Genomic DNA, 22,687 nt, shown 5'->3' on the forward strand with positions numbered 1-22,687 from the left:
GTAAATGACCTGTGAAATCCTAAAGGTGCTCTTTGGAATATGGGCCCCTTTGCCCACCTAGGCTGCAAAAAAGTGTCACACATGTGGTATCGCCGTATTCAGGAGAAGTTGGGGAATGTGTTTTGGGGTGTCATTTTACATATACCCTTGCTGGGTGAGAGAAATATCTTGACAAAAGACAACTTTTCCCATTTTTTTATACAAAGTTGGCATTTGACCAAGATATTTCTCTCACCCAGCATGGGTATATGTAAAATGACACCCCAAAACACATTCCCCAACTTCTCCTGAGTACGGCGATACCAGATGTGTGACACTTTTTTGCAGCCTAGATGCGCAAAGGTGCCCAAATTCCTTTTAGGAGGGCATTTTTAGACATTTGGATACCAGACTTCTTCTCACGCTTTGGGGCCCCTAGAATGCCAGGGCAGTATAAATACCCCACATGTGACCCCATTTTAGAAAGAAGACACCCCAAGGTATTCAATGAGGGGCATGGCGAGTTCATAGAAATTTTTTTTTTTTGGCACAAGTTAGCGGAAATTGATATTTTTTATTTTTTTCTCACAAAGTCTCCCGTTCCGCTAACTTGGGACAAAAATTTCAATCTTTCATGGACTCAATATGCCCCTCACGGAATACCTGGGGGTGTCTTCTTTCCGAAATGGGGTCACATGTGGGGTATTTATACTGCCCTGGCATTCTAGGGGCCCTAAAGCGTGAGAAGAAGTCTGGAATATAAATGTCTAAAAAATTTTACGCATTTGGATTCCGTGAGGGGTATGGGGAGTTCATGTGAGATTTTATTTTTTGACACAAGTTAGTGGAATATGAGACTTTGTAAGAAAAAAAAAATAATAATTCCGCTAACTTGGGCCAAAAAAATGTCTGGAGCCTTACAGAGGGGTGATCAATGACAGGGGGGGTGATCAATGACAGGGGGGGTGATCAATGACAGTGGGGGTGATCAGAGAGTCTATATGGGGTGATCACCACAGTCATTGATCATGCCCCTGTAAGGCTTCATTCAGACGTCCGGATGCGTTTTGCGGATCCGATCCATCTATCAGTGCATCCGTAAAAATCATGCGGACGTCTGAATGGAGCTTTACAGGGGGGTAATCAATGACAGGGGGGTGATCAGGGAGTCTATATGGGGTGATCACCACAGTCATTGATCATGCCCCTGTAAGGCTTCATTCAGACGTCCGGATGCAGTTTGCGGATCCGATCCATCTATCAGTGGATCCGTAAAAATCATGCAGACGTCTGAATGGAGCTTTACAGGGGGGTAATCAATGACAAGGGGGGTAATCAATGACAGGGGGGTGATCAGGGAGTCTATATGGGGTGATCACCACAGTCATTGATCACGCCCCTGTAAGGCTTCATTCAGACGTCCGGATGCGTTTTGCGGATCCGATCCATCTATCAGTGCATCCGTAAAAATCATGCAGACATCTGAATGGAGCTTTACAGGGGGGTGATCAGGGAGTCTATATGGGGTGATCACCACAGTCATTGATCACGCCCCTGTAAGGCTTCATTCAGACGTCCGGATGCGTTTTGCGGATCCGATCCATCTATCAGTGCATCCGTAAAAATCATGCGGACATCTGAATGGAGCTTTACAGGGGGGTGATCAGGGAGTCTATATGGGGTGATCACCACAGTCATTGATCACGCCCCTGTAAGGCTTCATTCAGACGTCCGGATGCGTTTTGCGGATCCGATCCATCTATCAGTGGATCCGTAAAAATCATGCGGACGTCTGAATGGAGCTTTACAGGGGGTTGATCAATGACAGGGGGGTAATCAATGACAGGGGGGTGATCAGGGAGTCTATATGGGGTGATCACCACAGTCATTGATCACGCCCCTGTAAGGCTTCATTCAGACGTCCGGATGCGTTTTGCGGATCCGATCCATCTATCAGTGGATCCGTAAAAATCATGCGGACGTCTGAATGGAGCTTTACAGGGGGGTGATCAATGACAGGGGGGAAATCAATGACAGGGGGGAAATCAATGACAGGGGGGTGATCAGGGAGTCTATATGGGGTGATCAGGGGCTAATAAGGGGTTAATAAGTGACGGGGGGGGGGGTGTAGTGTAGTGTAGTGGTGCTTGGTGCTACTTTACTGAGCTACCTGTGTCCTCTGGTGGTCGATCCAAACAAAGGGGACCACCAGAGGACCAGGTAGCAGGTATATTAGACGCTGTTATGAAAACAGCGTCTAATATACCTGTTAGGGGTTAAAAAAAACACATCTCCAGCCTGCCAGCGAACGATCGCCGCTGGCAGGCTAGAGATCAACTCTCTTACCTTCCGTTCCTGTGAGCGCGCGCGCCTGTGTGCGCGCGTTCACAGGAAATCTCGCGTCTCGCGAGAGGACGCGCCGGCGCGTCCAGAAGGAATAAATCAACCACCTCCAGGACGCGTCTGTGCGTACAGCGGTCCGGAGGTGGTTAAACTGCATAAGCAGGGTCTCTCACAGCGCGCCATCGCTGCTGAGGTGGGACGCAGTAAGACAGTCATTTGGAATTTCTTAAATGATCCTGAGGGTTATGGAACAAAAAAGTCAAGAGGAAGACCCCAAAAAATTTCATCAGCACTGAGCCGGAGGATCCAATTGGCTGTCCGTCAAGACACTGGACGATCTTCGACCCAAATTAAGGCACTTACTGGTGCTGACTGCAGCCCCATAACCATCAGACGGCATCTGAGACTGAAGGGCTTCAAAAACAAAAAATGTCTTCAAAGACCTCGTCTCCTTTAACGCCACAGAACTGCTCGTTTAGACTTTGCAAGAGAGCACCAAACACGGGACATTCAAAGGTGGAAGAAAGTTTTATTCTCTGATGAGAAAATGTAACCTTGATGGTCCTGATGGTTTCCAACGTTACTGGCACGACAAGCAGATCCCACCTGAGATGTTTTCTACGCGCCACAGTGGAGGGGGCGCCATAATGGTCTGGGGTGCTTTTTCCTTCAGTGGAACAATGGAGCTTTAGGAAGTGCAGGGGCGTCAAACGGCCGCTGGCTATGCCCAGATGTTGCAGAGAGCATTCCTCATGACTGAGGGCCCTCGTCTGTGTGGTAACGACTGGGTTTTTCAACAGCACAACGCTACAGTACACAATGCCCGCAGGACAAGGGACTTCTTCCAGGAGAATAACATCACTCTTTTGGCCCATCCTGCGTGTTCCCCTGATCTAAATCCAATTGAGAACCTTTGGGGATGGATGGCAAGGGAAGTTTACAAAAATGGACAACAGTTCCAGACAGTAGATGGCCTTCGTTCCAACCATCTTCACCACTTGGAGAAATGTTCCCACTCACCTCATGGAAACGCTTGCATCAAGCATGCCGAAACAAATTTTGAAAGTGATCAACAATAACGGCGGAGCTACTCATTACTGAGTTCATGTTTGGAAGTTGGATTTCTGTTTTGGGGGGGTTTAGTTTTTTTTTGGAGGTGTGGTCCTAAACTTTTGATCAGCTGAAAAACAGCCTGTTTCAGTTTATTCGTTGTTTTCATTAAATTGAATGCTCAAAAAATGTTTTGTCTCACTCCCATTTCTTCTTGTTGCATGTTGAAGCTCTACTTGGAACCTTGTTAAGATCCAGCCATGCTAAATATGATTTTTTACCATTTTTCAAGTGGTCTTAAACTTTTGATCAGAACTGTAAGAACCACTTCTTGGTCTGTACAGATCATTTTATGGCAATTATGTCATTATCATTACAGACAGGATTACGATAACAGATATTATATAGATAGATAGAGAGAGAGAGTGATAACACAGGATCCACCATCCACATTAGGTGATATCACAGCTTATCTACTCCCTCCTGACCTCTGCACAGGTCACAGAGCATGCCTAGAAAACTATCCCATAGAAGTCAATGAGGTCCTCTCCTGTCCATTGTGTCTACACAAAACATATGTAAAGCATATCTTTAAATGCCGTTAAGAAAAGCACAGGGAATTAGGATGCCCCCATAATCATGTTCAGGTACTTATGCACCTGGCCAACAGCTGCAGGTGCCATCCTGAACTTAAAGGGGTATTCCCATCTGGGACATTGGGGGCATATGGGTAGAATATGCCCCCAATGTCTGATAGTTGCGGGTCCCACCTCCCACCACTTATACTTAGAAAGAAGCCCGTAAAATGCCAGACGGCACACCACGCATGCGCAGCCGCCCTCCATTTAATCAATGGAGGGCAGCCATACATGCGCGATGCCCCCTCCGGCACTTTGCAGGCTCCGTTCTAAGTATAGGTGCCTCCAATGTCTGAGATGGGAATACCCCTTTAACTGGAGGTTACTGGGAGATTGCTTTGAGTCGGACCTTGCGCACCTGTAATTCGCACACTGGCTCCTGGTATTGCCCATACGGCCCAGGTAGGTTTAGCGTTAGGTTCCCGAGCTACTTGAGAAACCTTGGCGCGGTGCTCGGGCTCAGACATGTCCTCCAAGCAGGATATGTTGGCTAATTCTCAATTTTACACCAGTACAAGGGTTATTAAGACCGCATAGTGCACCTGTATTTGTTTTTGTTATGTCCCTTTAACAGTATCAACATCCTCAGGACGATGATATAGTTGAATAATGTGGTGAGGGCAGCAGTATTTATTGCTGCACTGTGGTATTGGGTTCTGATAGGGCAGTATTTAGTGCTGCACTGTGGTATTTGGTTCTAATAGGGCAGTATTTTGTGCTGCACTACAGCATTGCAAGGAAATAGAATACAAAAATCTACAATCAGGAAAAAAAATTTGAAAAATAGGAGATGTGTCACTATGTAGTTTTAACTGGCAGAAAACATTTTTGGTGACATATTCCCTTTAGGGCTCATGCACACGTGTGTGACCCGTGCCCTTACTGCGGACCGTAAATAGCATTCCGCAACGCACGGGCACCGGCCGTGTGCCCGCTGTTTGCAGATCCATTCACTTGAATGGGCCATCGATTCACAACATTCAGTCCGCACTGCAAAAAAAATAGAACATGTTCTATTTTTTTTTAGTGCGGAGGCACGGACCGAAATCCCATGTAAGCTCTCCACAGTGCTTCCGCTCTGCACCGCTCACCGCACATGTTCATGTGCATGAGCCCTTAATGTAATCACAAAAAAACTGAATTGTAAAAAAATGCAATAAATGACAAAAAGAAAGCATTTAACTCACTAAAACAGGAGGGGAGCGAGGAAGCATTAAAAAACTATAAAGAAAAATAGAATATGTAAAAGACAAATAAAAGCAGCCAAACTAGAGACCGAGAGATTAATTGCCAAAGAGAGCAAAACTAACTCTAACACCAGGTTCTTCACCAATACACCATTAGAGGCCCACCTGATATGGCCTTGGTCACTAGGGGCATTGTTACATACCAAACTCTCAGCGATACCCCCCTAATAAAACTGATTTTGTAAAATGGAGGGAAAAAGACATAAGAGTGGTGGGAGACTTGTGGAACAAACAGTGCAATCGCTTTTACTATTTTGAGGAGCTCCAGGAGACATTTCATCTGGGTCAGACTCAGCACTGGTTAGCTTACCTCCAAATTAGGAGGTTCATGGGAGATAGGGTGCATGATCCGGGAGGAGTCTTTGTCCCCAATCATCTGGATCGTGTGTTGGGTTCGGGTGAGAGGAAAAAAATCCTTATCAGAGCTATACGTGGAGCTCAGAGACTTCAAACAGAAAACGTGATGGAGAGGGTGTTTTTGCACTGGAAGAAAGATTTCCTTCACATTGACATTCCGTCCGCTTTACCGCGGGGGTTGGAACAAGATATGCAAAGTGGTCTTTAACGAAATCTGGAGAGAAACACACTTTAGAATGTTACATAAGGCCATATACAGGTTTCAACACTCTTCCCACAGCCAGGATCAATCCCGGTTAACAGGTTGTCCGAAATGTAACCTTAAGGGCTGTTTCACACGAGCGGATGCCGTGCGTGGCATCCGCTCCGTGAAAGAGTGCAAAGACCCGATGCGGACAGCAGAAGCACGGAGCATTACCATGACTGATAATGCTCCGTGCCTCTCTGTGATCTCTTTACTACGAAATCACAGTGACAACTGTGATTTCGTTGTAAAGAGATCACACAGAGGCACGGAGCATTATCAGTCATGTTAATGCTCCATGCCTCTGCAGTCTGCATCGGGTCTTGGCACTCTTTCACGGAGCGGATGCCACGCACGGCATCCGCTCGTGTGAAACAGCCCTAAGGGCTCGGATTTGTCCCAAGGGGTGTGGTCTTGTCTGAAAACGAGGGAATTCTGGAAATTGATCAAAAGCCACATCAAAACCCATCTAAAAATATCCATACCATTAACACCTGACCCTTCAGATGGCAAATATTATCCCCCATTAATCCACATCATTATCCTAGCAGCCAAACGTTGTCTGTTCAAAGTATGGCTCAGACCTCGAGTCCCGACGGCAACTGAAGTGTACCAACACATTAAAAGATACTTTGACATGGAAAGAGTTGAGGCAGAACAAAATAAAGGGAGATTTATTAAAATCTTTTTAACAAGATGGAAAAGCTTTATAGAAGTAGTATACTCTGATACAGAACTGAAAGTTCTTATGGAGCCCTTTACGTATTCCGAGTGGTACCTAAAAAAGAAAGTGGCAGGGAGATTGGGGAGACTTCAGGTTGATTAAAAAAAGAGAAACTGTACGGAATTAGTACCTAATGTGGGAGAAGAAGCATCTACAGTTGCAAGAAAAAGTATGTGAACCCTTTGGAATGATATGGATTTCTGCACAAATTGGTCATAAAATGTGATCTGATCTTCATCTAAGTCACAACAATAGACAATCACAGTCTGCTTAAACTTATAACACACAAAGAATTAAATGTTACCATGTTTTTATTGAACACACCATGTAAACATTCACAGTGCAGGTGGAAAAAGTATGTGAACCCCTAGACTAATGACATCTCCAAGAGCTAATTGGAGTGAGGTGTCAGCCAACTGGAGTCCAATCAATGAGATGAGATTGGAGGTGTTGGTTACAGCTGCCCTGCCCTATAAAAAACACACACCAGTTCTGGGTTTGCTTTTCACAAGAAGCATTGCCTTATGTGAATGATGCCTCGCACAAAAGAGCTCTCAGAAGAACTACGATTAAGAATTGTTGACTTGCATAAAGCTGGAAAGAGTTATAAAAGTATCTCCAAAAGCCTTGCTGTTCATCAGTCCACGGTAAGACAAATTGTCTATAAATGGAGAAAGTTCAGCACTGCTGCTACTCTCCCTAGGAGTGGCCGTCCTGTAAAGATGACTGCAAGAGCACAGCGCAGACTGCTCAATGAGGTGAAGAAGAATCCTAGAGTGTCAGCTAAAGACTTACAAAAGTTTGTTGCATATGCTAACATCCCTGTTAGCAAATCTACGATACGTAAAACACTAAACAAGAATGGATTTCATGGGAGGATACCACAGAGGAAGCCACTGCTGTCCAAAAAAAACATTGCTGCACGTTTACAGTTTGCACAAGAGCACCTGGATGTTCCACAGCAGTACTGGCAAAATATTCTGTGGACAGATGAAACCAAAGTTGAGTTGTTTGGAAGAAACACACAGCACTATGTGTGGAGAAAAAGAGGCACAGCACACCAACATCAAAACCTCATCCCAACTGTGAAGTATGGTGGTGGGGGCATCATGGTTTGGGGCTGCTTTGCTGTGTCAGGGCCTGGACGGATTGCTATCATCGAAGGAAAAATTAATTCCCTTCCCACGTTTATCAAGACATTTTGCAGGAGAACTTAAGGCCATCTTTCTACCAGCTGAAGCTCAACAGAAGATGGGTGTTGCAACAGGACAACGACCCAAAACATAGAAGTAAATCAACAACAGAATGGCTTAAACAGAAGAAAATACACCTTCTGGAGTGGCCCAGTCAGAGTCCTGACCTCAACCCGATTAAGATGCTGTGGCATGACCTCAAGAAAGCGATTCACACCAGATATCCCAAGAATATTGCTGAACTGAAACAGTTCTGTAAAGAGGAATGGTCAAAAATTACTCCTGACTGTTGTGCACGTCTGATCGGCAACTACAGGAAACGTTTGGTTGAAGTTATTGCTGCCAAAGGAGGTTCAACCAGTTATTAAATCCAGGGGTTCACATACTTTTTCCACCTGCACTGTGAATGTTTACATGGTGTGTTCAAAAAAAACATGGTAACATTTAATTCTTTTTGTGTTATTAGTTTAAGCAGACTGTGATTGTCTATTGTGACTTAGATGACGATCAGATCACATTTTATGACCAATTTGTGCAGAAATCCATATCATTCCAAAGGGTTCACATACTTTTTCTTGCAACTGTATGTGTTGGGGGTGGGGGGGTAATTAACTGTTAATTTCATTACTTTATGTGCACTGTACTATTTTGTTTAGTAGGGTGATTAAATCTCATGTCTGAGCCTTTCTGTTTCTGATGCAAAAATGTCTTGCTATATACATGTACGAATATGTCCATTATTTTATGTAAAATCTTAATAAATATTATATTAAAAAAAATAAAAAATAACTCTAAAATGTTTTTCAATTATATAAATGTTAAAAAGTATAAATCTGAAGGTGTCTGCCCTCTATAGAGTAATGAGGGGGGAGTTGGAGAGAGCCATGGGGAGAAAGCAAAGCTATTAAATATTTTTTTATCCACTGTATTAACTGATGAAAATAAACTGTCAGATAAAATGCAGAATGTAAAAGTAAATTCCCCATTAAAAGTGCCCTGTCTGACCCAGAAAGAAGTACAGCAGCATCTTAAAAAGATTAAAATAGACAAATCGCCAGGACCAGATGGCATACACCCCCGTATCCTAAGAGAATTAAGTAATGTCATAGCCAGACCCTTAATTCTGATATTTAAGGACTCTATATTGATAATGAGTGTTCCACAGGATTGGCGCATAGGGCTACTTTCCCACTAGCATTTCAGTTTTTCCCTGATGCATTCTGAATGGAAAAGGATTCACTCAGAATTCTTCAGTTTGCCTCCGATCAGTCTCCATTCTGTTCTGGAGGCGGACACCAAAACGCTGCCTGCAGCGTTTTGCTGTCCGCTTGACGAAACTGAGCCATCTGTAACATAGCCAAGACGGATCCGTCATGAACTCCATTGAAAGTCAATGGGAGACAGATTTGTTTTCTATTGTGCCAGAGAAAACGGATCCGTCCCCATTGACTTTCAATGGAGTTCATGACGGATCCGTCTTGGCTATGTTACAGATAATACAAACGGATCCGTTCATGACGGATGCATGCGGTTGTATTATTGTAACGGATCCGTTTTTGCAGATCCATGATGGATCTGCCCAAAACGCGAGTGTAAAAGTAGCCTTAGCAAATGTGGTGCCAATATTCAAAAAGAGTCCAAAAACAGAGCCTGGAAACTATAGGCCGGTAAGTTTAACATCTGTCGTGGGTAAACTGTTTGAAGGTTTTCTAAGAGATGCTATCTTGGAGCACCTCAATGAAAATAAGCAAATAATGCCATATCAGCATGGCTTCATGAGCGATCGGTCATGTCAAACTAATTGAATCAGTTTCTATGAGGAAGTAAGTTCTAGATTTGACAGCGGTGAATCAATGGATGTCGTATATCTGGACTTCTCCAAAGCATTTGACACTGTACCACATAAAAGGTTAGTATAAAAAATGAGAATGCTCGGACTGGGAGAAAATGTCTGTATGTGGGTAAGTAACTGGCTGAGTGATAGAAAACAGAGGATGGTTATTAATGGTACACACTCAGAGTGGGTCACTGTCACTAGTGGAGTACCTCAGGGGTCAGTATTGGGCCCTATTCTCTTCAATATATTTATTAATGATCATGTAGAAGGCTTGTACAGTAAAGTATAAATTTTTGCAAATGAAACTAAACGGTGTAAAGTAATTAAAGAGGACCTTTCACAACTGTACAAAATAAAAACTAACTAGATCAGTGAGCAGAGCGGCGCCCAGGTGTCCCCCTGCACTTACTAGTATGTCTGGGCGCCGCTCCGTTCGCCCGGTATAGGCTCCGGTGTCTGCGCTCCCTCTGACTGATTTTTTGTATGAGGCGTGTCTTGCTGCAGCGCTGGCCAATCGCAGCGCACAGCTCATAGTGCACTGCGATTGGCCAGCGCTGCAGCAAGACACGCCTCATACAAGAAATCAGTCAGAGGGAGCGCAGACACCGGAGCCTATACCGGGCGAACGGAGCGGCGCCCAGACATACTAGTAAGTGCAGGGGGACCCCTGGGCGCCGCTCTGCTCACTGATCTAGTTAGTTTTTATTTTGTACAGTTGTGAAAGGTCCTCTTTAACACTGAAGAGGACAGTATACTGCTACAGATGGATCTGGATATATTAGAGGCTTGGGCAGATAAGTGGCAGATGAGGTTTAACACTGACAAATGTAAGGTTATGCACATGGGAAGGAATAATGCAAGTCACCCGTACATACTAAATGGTAAAACACTGGGTAACACTGACATGGGAAAGGACCTAGGGATTTTAGTGAACAGCAAACTAAGCTGTAGAAACCAGTGTCAGGCAGCTGCTGCCAAGGCCAATAAGATAATGGGTTGCATCAAAAGGGGCATAGATGCCCATGATGAGAACATAGTCCTGCCACTTTACAAATCGCTAGTCAGACCACACATGGAGTACTGTGTACAGTTCTGGGCTCCGGTGAACAAGGCAGACATAGCAGAGCTGGAGAGGGCTCAGAGGAGGGCAACTAAAGTAATAACTGGAATGGGTGGACTACAGTACCCTGAAAGATTATCAAAATTAGTGTTATTCACTTTAGAAAAAAGACGACTGAGGGGAGATTTAATTACTATGTATAAATATATCAGGGGTCAGTACAGAGATCTCTCCCATCATCTATTTATCCCCAGGACTGTGACTGTGACGAGGGGACATCCTTTGCGTCTGGAGGAAAGAAGGTTTGTACACAAACATAGAAGAGGATTCTTTATAGTAAGAGCAGTGAGACTATGGAACTCTCTGCCTCAGGAGGTGGTGATGGTGAGTTCACTAAAAGAGTTCACGAGGGGCCTGGATGTATTTCTGGAGTGTAATAATATTACAGGATATAGCTACTAGAGAGGGGTCGTTGATCCAGGGAGTTATTCTGATTGCCTGATTGGAGTTGGGAAGGAATTTTTTTCCCCTCTAAAGTGAGGAAAATTGGCTGGTACCTCAAAGGGTTCTTTTTGCCTTCCTCTGGATCAACTTGCAGGATAATAGGTTGAAACTGGATGGACAGATGTCTTTTTTCAGCCTTACAAACTATGTTACTATGTTGCTATTACATCAAAAGTCTGAAGATCAGTACAGACATAATACTGTTTACAGCGGTATCCAGTCTAGGAAGATAATCCTGTGCAAGCTCAACAACCCGGCTATGAAGAGATAGTAAAAGGCACCAAACAGCTCAGTTCCATCCTTTAACTGCCACCAGCCATATCCTCTGTTAGAAGCTGTGACAGTAAGTTTACATTCACATGACCGCACCGTGTTTTGCGGTCTGCGGATCAGCAAAAGACGGATGCCGGACGTGTGCATTCCGCAATTTCCGGAACGGAACGGGACGCCCATTATAGAAATGCCTATTCTTGTCTGCAAAACAGACAAGAATAGGACATGTTCTATTTTTTTGTGGGGCCACGGAACGAAGCAAAAAATGTGGCTCAGATGCGGACTCAAACAACGTTTGTGTGCATGAGGCCTTGCAAGGAGAGAACTGCAATGGAAAAGCCAAGTCCCCTGAGAAAGGACACGCCACCTGGGCTGCCAGCTTGAAAGCTAAAAGGGGATGTGAATGCACCCTAAGTAGTATGCTGATATTAAGGGGTTAATCTAAATTTTCTTTGCATCGCCATTTTCTGATAGGTTTGTTTTTTTGCAGGACGAACCGTAGCTTTTAGTGGTACCATTTTTGTGGTTTATGCGACTTTTTGATCACTGTTATTCTGTTATTTCTATCTAGAACCTGGGATCTTTTGATCCCTTGTCCCATTCACCCTAATAGAGATCTATTAGGGTGAATGGCATTCTAACACGCTCCCTGCTGAGCTGTGCTTGGTGCACAGCTTAGCAGGAAGCTTACTATGTCAGGCCTGGGAAGATTCAGAAGCATCCAGGCTGCCATGGTAACCAATCGGAGGATTTTTATTTCACTGCAGGGGACCGGAAAGGGAGCCGCATCCAACTGCCTTAATTCATAGATACCGCAATCGACGTTGCGTTCCCCGTCATTGCGGCCAGGTGCCTGCTGTATTATACAGCTGGCATCCGCCACATATGGAGCAGGCTCACTGCAGCAGCCCGCTCCATACAATTCCCGGTGCATAATGCCGTACATGTATGGCATTATGTGTTAAAGGGTTAGAAAATCACAGCAAGTATGAAAAGAGGTCAAGCAGTGTCCAAGTCTACATATGTTACAATCTGCAACGACAAAGGGTAATACAAATAACAAAAATCATAACAAGCATAGCGCTTGCCCTCTACCTTAAATGACACATAAGGCCTTATTCACACAGTCAGTGTTTGCTCAGTGATTATGAGCCAAAACCAAGGCTACATGGAAAGATAAGGTATAATGGAAAGATTTGTAGCTGTTTACCATTTTTATTCTTGCACTAGCAACGTGATTTTTTTTCTGCTTTTTATTTAATATCTTATCCGTATTTTAGAATTTTTAGGCTTATAAACTGAAAGAATTGTATGTTTTTCTAGATTTTAGCTGTTTTTTTCTAGTAATAATTTAATATTACCATAAAAGAGACTTTTTATTTGTGTTCAATCTTGTCTACCGTAAATTTCAATATATTACATGTGCACTTTCAGGCAATGGTACAGTATGAGGACTATTCACGCAGGAAACTGTTGTCCCTCAACAGTCGGAAGAGACTATTGGCGGCTTTTATTTTTTCTTTACATTATACTTTTTCACTGGAACTGGGAACAGGGGAAATTTGCCTAGTTGTTAGACCCAGCAGCAGCTTCCAAGAACTGGAATCCCAGCAATCATGTAGCCCGCACATGACTACTGGGATGCATAGACATAGTGGCAGTGCCATCCATACAGACTATGTAGTACCGTACTGTACTGAACACAGCCGATCACTGCACTTCAGTAATACAGGTATTTTACTAGTGAAATGCATTAGGGACTGTAATTTGGGGTCCCCAAGGCACAGGCAACATCTGTGCGGAATCCGCAGACGGATCCAGACCTATTCAACTTGAATGAGTCCGTGATCCGTACGCACCACAAAAAAATAGAACATGTTCTATTTTTTGCGGTGCGGGGGCTCGGACAGAAAACCCACTGAAGCACTCTGTAGTTCTTCTGTGCCTCCTTTCTGCACCGCAGCTTCTGGACCCATTCAAGTGAATGGGTGAGCAGAGAGGAAGTATAGGTGTGCTCAAACCCCGTCACACCAAGCACGGACCACGCCGAGAACCACAGCGTTACTTGAAATAGAGAGAAAAAGGTCCAGCTTGGTTAAAAATATTACCTTGATTTTTCAGTGCAAATAAAAGCCAGTTACAGTCCAGTCTACGCGTTTCGGATCAGAGACAGTAGCGATCCTTACTCATGACAAGGAGGAGTAAGGATCGCTACTGTCTCTGATCCGAAACGCGTAGACTGGACTGTAACTGGCTTTTATTTGCACTGAAAAATAAGGGTAATATTTTTAACCAAGCTGGACCTTTTTCTCTCCATTCAAGTGAATGGGTCTGCATCCGTGATGCGGGGTGCACACGGCCGGTGCCCGCATATTGCGAACCTGCTGTTTGCGGGCTGCAGTACGGGCACGGCCGTGTGCATGAGCCCTTACAATGTACCTGGAAAGACCATTGTATGATGGATATATTGTAACCTGAGTGAGCGCTTATACAGTCCTATAGACCAAGGGCTTAAGGTTGAGTGTGCCCTTTAAACATGCATGTCAAGTGGTGTGAACTGCTGCATTGATTGATCTGGATCTATGAATGCAATTATTGGAGAATAGTGAATCGTTTCTCCTGATTCATTATTTGGACCGATTTGCATTTTTCCATACAATACAATGGGGGGAAAAAATGCACAAATCAGCACAAATGGTTCTGTCCTTATCTGGCTGTATATGCACGTAAAGCATCTTTATGAACAGCTATAGGACTTTTGGGGGAGTATATTCAGGTTGCGAACTGCAGACCAGCCGCTACTTCCGAATATACCACTGTAAAGGAAAACCGGACCGAGAAGAGTCCCCCCACAGGAAAGCTGACGCTTCAAAATGAGCGTTCCCTCAACCAAGATGGCGGCGTGGGTGTCCACTGCGTAATTACGTCACGTAGCGTCTCGCTTTCCTTTGCTGGAAAGACCTAGCGCAGCGCGCACGTGACCGCCTCATCCGGGTCTTCGCGTTCTTTCACAGTCGGCCCAACATGGCAGCTTCAGGTGAGTGTGTGAGAGGAATACAGGGTCGCGCCCGGTACCTCGTGCGGAGCTGTCCGCTAGACCCGACACTTTCCGTGCATGATGCTTAGTGTGCATCGATGCGGCCCGTGACTTTTCCGCCCGTCAGGACGCGCTGGAAGCGCAGTGCGTGGCTTTAGACACGCTGCAGTATAATCCCCGGCCTGGGCCAGGCCGCACCCTGTCTGCGTGCGGCAGTCGCCGCGGGACCCAGGCGGCTGTGGCCGGCATTCGGCTGCGTTTTATAGCTGTGGGTTCGGGCAGCTATGCCGTGTTCTCTCCGCTGCCCCCACTGCTGCCGGCCGCATTGTGCAGAGCAGCGGGACCAGGCTCACAGTGAGGGTCCGGGGCTGTGTCGCGTCGATTACATAAGGTGTAGGACACGTATCCCCCCTCCGTCAATGGTATGATCTGACTGGAGGCTAGGCGCTACATATCGGTACCTAGACCGGGGATGAACCACGTGGCTCTAGGAGGGGGGTAATCCTCGCTCATCTTGTTGTGGCGAGCAGGCCTTGGGATATAATGGCGGTAAAGGTCAGTGGCTGTGAGGCCTAGCACTGAACCCCCGCCTCCGGCAGCATACAAGTGACTGGACGTGAGGAGGACACGTCAACACTGGCAGGTCTCTGGAAGCAGCAGTCCTTCAACCTGTGCTCTGCCTGCTGTTGTGGAACTACAACTCTCAACGTGTCCTGGCAGCCATGGCATGCTGGGAGCTTCACAACATGTGAGGTCCCCTCTGCTGCATTGTGTCCTGTGTGTGCTCTACTGGGATCACTGACAGGAAGTGTAGAAAGAGGGTCTGCGTCATGAGGACCCTGCTCCTCTCTATGGACAGTGGGATGAGTGCAGACCTTTACTCTGACCACGGTAATGACCCGTTACGGATGGCAGGAATGTCACCCGTGGTCCTCTAGCTGTTTCAAAACTACAACTCCCAGCATGCCCTGATAGCGTTTGGCTGTGTGGGCATGATGGAAATTGTAGTTTTGCAACAGCTTGAGGACCACGGGTGACATCACTGCTTTAAGGCAGTGTATGACGCCAAAAAGAGCTCATTACTGTAAAATAAACTGAATTACTACAAACTTCAATTTTCTAAACTGCGTGGACGCTCAGATGTCGGGCCATGTCCACGTGGAGCTGCTCCTGTGTAAGGCCATGCCCCCCCCCCCCCCATAGGAGGAGCGCCCCCGTGTTGGTAGTAACATAAAGGGGGGTGAGCCGTCTGGATCCGAATAATATACAGGCCTCCAGCTTTTGTTCCAAAAATATCTCATTCTGTAAAATACATAAGCAGTGCTTTATCCTGTGAATGCATCATCACCTTTTAAAGGGGTGGTCTGACCCCAACTGTACGATCAGCTAAAACTGGGAGTGCTGTTCAGCGGCGTGCTGTCCCAGCTCTGAGGGGCATGGCTCCTGCAGACCGGCAGTGTGACATCCTGTCATTGCGTGCGCTGCTGCAGCAGCCTTTCACTGGCTTCAGCGGTCACATGTCCTCAAGCAGCACGTGTGCACTGAGGCCAGTGAATGGCTGCAGTGGTGCATGTGACTACTGTTGGCACTGGGAGCGCTGGAATGGAGCGCAGGTGAACAGGTAAGTGGCTCTTTATTAAATTTTTTATTTTTTACACACATTCCGGGCCTAAGGGGGTTTTAGCTAAAAAACATGCGGCTGTTCCGTGCATTGGGGACCGCAATTGCGGGCCCGACCCATTTTAACTTGAATGGGTCCGTGGTCAGTCTGCACCGCAAAAATGACCTGTCATATTTTTTTGCGGTGCGGAACAACGGAAAGAAACACCACGGAAGCACTCCGCAGTGCCGGCACCCGACCTCTCAGCGGTAGCTGCGATCCGCGGTAGTTAACCCCTTGGGTACCGCGGATCGCAGCTACCGCTCATAGGTCGGGAGCCGGCTATGTGATTCTGCAGCCAGCTCCCGCCTCCTGTATATGAATAAATGAGAGATTTATCTTCATTGGTGACGCAGTGCGCCCCCCACCACCATTAATCATTGGTGGCAGTGGCCACAGGGTCCCCTCCTCCGATCAGAGACCCAGCAGTGTAATCCTGAGGCTTCGATCGGTTACCATGGCAGCCAGGACGCTATTGAAGCTCTGGCTGCCATGATAAGCTCCATGCTGCTGTGTGCACAAAGCACAGAGCAGCAGGGACAGTGTGAGGTCCTATTCACCCTGATAGAGATCTATCCGGGGGAATAGGACAAGGGTTCTAGTCCCTAAGGGGGCTAAAAGTTAGTAAAAAAAAACAAACACCAAAATATTAAGTATAAATGAAAAAGAAAGATTTACAAAAAAAAAACTACACATTAACAATAAACATTCATTTTCAGCAGATTTGTGTAGGATTTTTTATTTTATTTTTTCAAAAATGAAAATTTACAGAATATCGGTATAAATTATCAGCTATCGGCCTGAAAGTTCACAAATTATTGGTATCGGCCCTAAAAAAATCAATATCGGTCGATCCCTAGTTAATATATATACGTCGCAGGGAAATGATGAAAATGGAGATTTGATCAAATCCCTAAGGGAGAAGATCAATTCACGGAAGATGTTTAAAATAACATCTCTGTGGGGTGATTTCCCTAAAGAAAGTAAGTGATTTGGTTCAAATCCCTTAACTGTCTTAGTGAAAAGAGGAAATAAACAAGTACGGAGTCCTGGAAAAAAAAGAAAGCAGTCGAAGGACCTTTGATTACCTCATAGACATGTGACCAGTAATATTGCTATGTTACTGGTCACATGGTGATGTCATCATCAAAGGTCCTTTATCCCATAGCGCTCACAGTTTGCTGATAAAAGGCCCTAGCGACGCCCCTGATTCTAGGTATATACTATTCTGACAGGGGGAACACAGCCTGGCATATTTCTGTGGGGGGCACACTTCTGGCCAAGGGTTTAGATATAGAAAAAAATCTAACTCTGAGCGAAGTTGTATCTGAAGAACAGTTTAATGAAACTATCAGGACGTTTTTGAACAAGCGGCATGATAAAGAAAAACCTTTGTGGACTCGCGAAAGGATAGAAGAAGCTATCACAGTCATTGAGCAATTACAATTAGCACCACTACTTACACTACGACGGACACATAAACAATACGATGTTATGGAAGTAGGTACTAAAAAATCTTTGATTTTGAAGAGAGAGTGACTCCGATCCAAATATCTAAACAATATAATTTCATATTATATTATCAAAAATATTAAACTTTTCAGTAAAACAGTTAAGGGATTTGATGATCAAATCACTTACTTTCATTAGGGAACATCATATTCCATGAATTGATCATCTCCCTTTGGGATTTGATCAAATCTCCATTTTCATCATTTCCCTGCGATATATCTATATATACATACACCAATCTGCGCAGCCCCTCCTGCTCTATAACATGCTGCCTTCAGCTTAGACACAATGTTCAACATGACAGGTTTCTGTAAAAAAAAAAAAAAACAGTATTTTTGAATTATTTTAAATAGAGCTGCATGGACTCTGGTGATCGCTTCATATCTGGATCGGATTATTAAAGGGGTTGTCTCATCATAGACAATGGTGGCATATCGCTAGGATATGCCCCCATTGTCTTATAGGTGCATATCCGGCACCATTGACTTTCACTTTTTTTGTGCCTGATGCCGTATCTTCAGTTTCCCTTGCCGCACACAAAAACGCTTTTTGTCCAGTATGGGAACGCAACAAACCGGAAGGGAATGCATTCTGATGCGCTCCGTTCCGGTTGGTTCAGTTTTGTCTCCATTGACAATGAATGGGGAGAAAACTGAAGTGTTGTGCTGCGGTTTTGAGACTCCGTGCTGGATCTCAAAACTGGACAGCACAACGCTGATGTGAAAGTAGTCTTAATTGTGTGAACATTCCCTGACACTGATCCGGATTCTGGTAATCTTCTGCATCATGACATCAGTAAATAGCCTAATTTGGCACAGAGGATTGATTAGGTGGGTAAGCACTTCTTACTCCTTTCCTTGAAAAAAATAAATAAAAAATACAAATCCCCATATTCAACATGCACAGACAGAAGTCTTGTTTTTTTTGCTCTCCAATGCCTCCCCCCATCCGGGGACAGGGACAGGACTGCTTTAACTCTTCATATCTTCGGCAGTGGGCCTGGTCTTATTTGAAAACTAACAATCAATGCTTAAAAACAAGACCAGGGCTGCAGCACTCGCTGCTATACATGGGGAGTTATAGACTTTAGAAATCAGGTCAGGAGTGAACTGTGGCCACGGCATTAAACACCAGTTCAGTAGAGGAGACTGGAGTTAACAACATCATACATCATTATAAAGTTGTGGAGCCACATTCGGGCTGTGAGGTAACACACACACACAAAGTGTTTTTCCCAGAATGAACACGTAATTTTCAACAGAGTTTCAACGGAGTTTTCAGCAGTCTTTGATGCAGTTTTTTGAGCCAAAGCAAGAAGTGGATCCAGCAGAAAGTATAATGATCCCGTTACATGGACTGATAGGCCACTTGTGTTCCGAGACTTGGCCTGTGTAAGGCCAGACACAAATGAACGAGTGGTATTATTCTGGCGTGTTTTTTTTCTGGTAAAAAATAAAACTCTAGGCACGGCTGAGCCCCCAGAAGTTAGGTGTGTCCATCCAAGAAAGCAGATGGGATGTCCAGATTTTGAGGAACAGGTTAGCCTTTTTTGAAGGTTATTTAGGGTCATCTGAAAAGTATCACCATCTTCTCAGTGGTCTAGTTCCTGGGATTTTTCATCTCTGTATAAGTATGACGTCTGTCTATAGACTCCATATTAAATTACAAGCTGGAAATATCATTAAAGAGTGTGTCATTCACAATAGGGATCGACCATTATAGGTTTTACCGATATTATCGGCCGATATTCAGGATTTTGAACGTTATCGGCATCTATTTTGCTGATATACTGATAACGTATGGGGAACAAGGATGACAGCGCTCTCCGTGTTCCCTCAGCAGCACAGGGGAGAAGGAAGCAGTGTTTCTCCCCCCTGTGCTGCTGCGCCACCAATGAAGATAACACTCTCATTCATTCAAATTCAACAGTAGGCGGGAGCTGGCTGCAGAATCGCATAGCCGGCTCCCGACCTCTGACAGCAGCTGCGATCATTGGTGGCGCAGTGCGCCGGCCCCCCAGTATTAATCCCCTCCTCCTCACTGGCTCCGATCTGTTACCATGGCAGCCAGGACGCTATTGAAGGCCTGGCTGCCATAGCTCCCTTGCTGCTGTGTGCACAGAGCAGCAGGGACAGTATGAGGTCCTATTCACCCTGATAGAGAGGGTGAATAGGACAAGGGTTCTAGTCCCTAAGGGGGCTAATAGTTAGTAAAAAAAAAAAAAACACCAAAATATTCATTTAAAATGAAAAATAAAGATTTACAAAAAAAAAATACACGTTAACAATAAACATTCATTTTCAGCAGATTTGTGTAGGAATTTATTTTAATTTTTTTCAAAAATGAAAATTCACAGAATATCGGTATAAATTATCGGCTATCGGCCTGAAAGTTCACAAATTATCGGTATCGGCCCTAAAAAATCAATATCGGTCGATCCCTAATTCACAACTGAAGAATGATCTAGTGCAAATGGAGAGTTCTTTTAAAAATACAAGCTTGTGAGGACATAGATGAAAAGCTGGATGATATTTAGAAGAGAATGTTTGTGTTACCCCTAATGGATAGTCCATGGGCAGGGCTTTATCTTGGAGTGTCGGCCATTGCTGGTCGCTTCAGATAAAAGCACAGAGATAATGTTCAGCTTTGTAGTTTCTGCTTCTTAGTATTTTCTCTGCGCCCTAACTGTTAAATTGGGAGTCTTCTGCCTTTTTCAACAAACATTCGTCATTTCTGTTCTGCTCAGTTTCGAAAATAACAAAATTGCTGGATTTGGCACGTAACTGACATGAACGGACTCAGCCCTATTTCACCTTAAAGGGCTTCTGTCACCCCACTAAACTCATTTTTTTTTTTTGGGTACTTATAATCCCTATCCTGCGATATAGCTATACATTATTTTATTAATCATTTTCGTTCTGTAGATATGCAAAAAAATGTACTTTTATAATATGCTAATTACCTGTCTACCAGCAAGTAGGGCGTCTACTTGCTGGTAGCCGCAAAAAACCGCCCCCTCCTCTTGTTGATTGACAGGGCCAGCCGCGATCTCCTCCTCCGCCCAGCCCTGTCAGCATTTCAAAAATCACGCGCCTGTGTTCATTCTGCGCAGGCGCTCTGAGATAAGGAGGCTCGCCTCCTCAGCACTCCCTCAGTGCGCCGATGACGTCACCGAAAGAGAAGACGTCATCGGCGCAGGCGCACTGAGGGAGTGCTGAGGCACGCGATTTTTGAAATGCTGACAGGGCCGGCCGGAGGAGGAGATAGCGGCTGGCCCTGTCAATCAACAAGAGGAGGGGCGTTTTTTTGCGGCTGCTACCAGCAAGTAGACGCCCTACTTGCTGGTAGACAGGTGATTAGCATATCATAAAAGTACATTTTTTGGCATATCTACAGAACGAAAATGATTAATAAAATAATGTATAGCTATATCGCAGGATAGGGATTATAAGTACCCCAAAAAAAAAAAAGTTTAGTTTGGTGACAGAAGCCCTTTAAGGACTAAAAAAATACCAAATTTACCAAAAATGGAAAAAATTGCAAATTTCCAAGTTTCAATTTCTCTACTTCTACTTCTATAATACATAGTAATACCTCCAAAAATACTTTACATTCCCCATGTCTACTTCATGTTTGGATCATTTTGGGAATGATTTTATTTTTGGGATGTTACAAGGCTTAGAAGTTTAGAAGCAAATCTTTAAATTTTTCAGAAATTTTCAAAAACCCAATTTTTAGGGACCAGTTCATAATAGAAACTAGGGATCGACCGATATTGTTTTTTTTAGGGCCGATACCGATAATTTGTGTACTTTCAGGACGATAGCCGATAATTTATACCGATATTCTGTGAAATTTTATTGAAAAAAAATAAATAAAAAAATCCTACACACCTGCTGAAAATTTATATTTTTATTGTTAATGTGTATTCTTTTTTTTTTTTTTTGTTAATCTTTCTTTTTACTTAATATTTTGGTGTTTATTTTTTACTAACTTTTAACCCCCTTAGGGACTAGAACCCTTGTCCTATTCTCCCTGATAGATCTCGATCAGGGTGAATAGGAGCTCACACTGTCCCTGCTGCTCTGTGCTTTGTGCACACAGCAGCATGGAGCTTTATCATGGCAGCCAGGGCTTCAATAGCGTCCTGGCTGCCATGGTAACTGATCGGAGCCCCAGACTTACACTGCTGGGGCTCGGATCGGAGGGGAGAGGTGACCCTGTGGCCACTGCCACCAATGATCAAAACTGGGGGGGGGGGGGCCCACACTGCGCCACCAATGAACATAAATCTCTCATTTATTCATATACAGGAGGCGGGAGCTGGCTGCAGAATCACATAGCCGGCTCCCGACTTCTATGAGCGCTAGCTGCTATCCGCTGCACCTGAGGGCTTAACTACCGCAGATCGCAGCTACCGCTCATAGAGGTCGGGAGCCGGCTATGTGATTCTGCAGCCAGCTCCCGCCTCCTGTTCAATTTGAATGAACGAGTAAGTCAACATCATTGGTGGCGCAGTGGCCACAGCCCCGCCCCTACTCTTGTCTTCTCTCCTCTAATTGGCGGCGGCAGCAGCATCATCACAGGGGGAGGGAGACACTGCTTCCTTCTCCCCTGTGCTGCTGAGGGAACACAGAGAGCGCTGAGAGCAGCGCGATCTGTGTTCCCCATACGTTAACGGAATATCGGCAAAATAGATGCCGATACGGATAACTGTCAAAATCCTGAATATCGGCCGATAATATCGGTAAAACCGATAATCGGTCGATCCCTAATAGAAACCAATTTTACAAACTTTGTTAACCCTTTAGGTGTTCCACAAGAATTAATGGAAAATAGAGATACAATTTCAAAATTTCACTTTTTTGGCAGATTTTCCATTTTAATAATTTTTTTCCAGTTACAAAGCAAGGGTTAACAGCCAAACCAAACTCAATATTTATGGCCCTGATTCTGTAGTTTACAGAAACACCCCATATGTGGTCGTAAACCGCTGTACGGGCACACGGCAGGGCGCAGACGGAAAGGA

At 44.7% G+C, this 22,687-nt stretch overlaps 1 protein-coding gene across 7 annotated transcripts in view; it reads left to right on the forward strand.

Moving 5' to 3' along the window:
* The first annotated feature begins 14,458 nt into the window (after positions 1-14,458).
* EIF4B (eukaryotic translation initiation factor 4B) overlaps positions 14,459-22,687 on the forward strand; it is a 60,474-nt gene continuing 52,245 nt past the window's right edge. For all 7 annotated transcript variants that reach the window (XM_040425777.1, XM_040425779.1, XM_040425780.1 and 4 more), the window contains exon 1: positions 14,459-14,486. In XM_040425777.1, the coding sequence (XP_040281711.1) occupies positions 14,474-14,486 (13 nt within the window). In that variant the 5' untranslated portion in view covers positions 14,459-14,473. The remainder of the gene's footprint in view (positions 14,487-22,687) is intronic.

This window comes from Bufo bufo, chromosome 3 (assembly GCF_905171765.1).
Source record: "Bufo bufo chromosome 3, aBufBuf1.1, whole genome shotgun sequence".
NCBI lineage: Eukaryota > Metazoa > Chordata > Amphibia > Anura > Bufonidae > Bufo > Bufo bufo.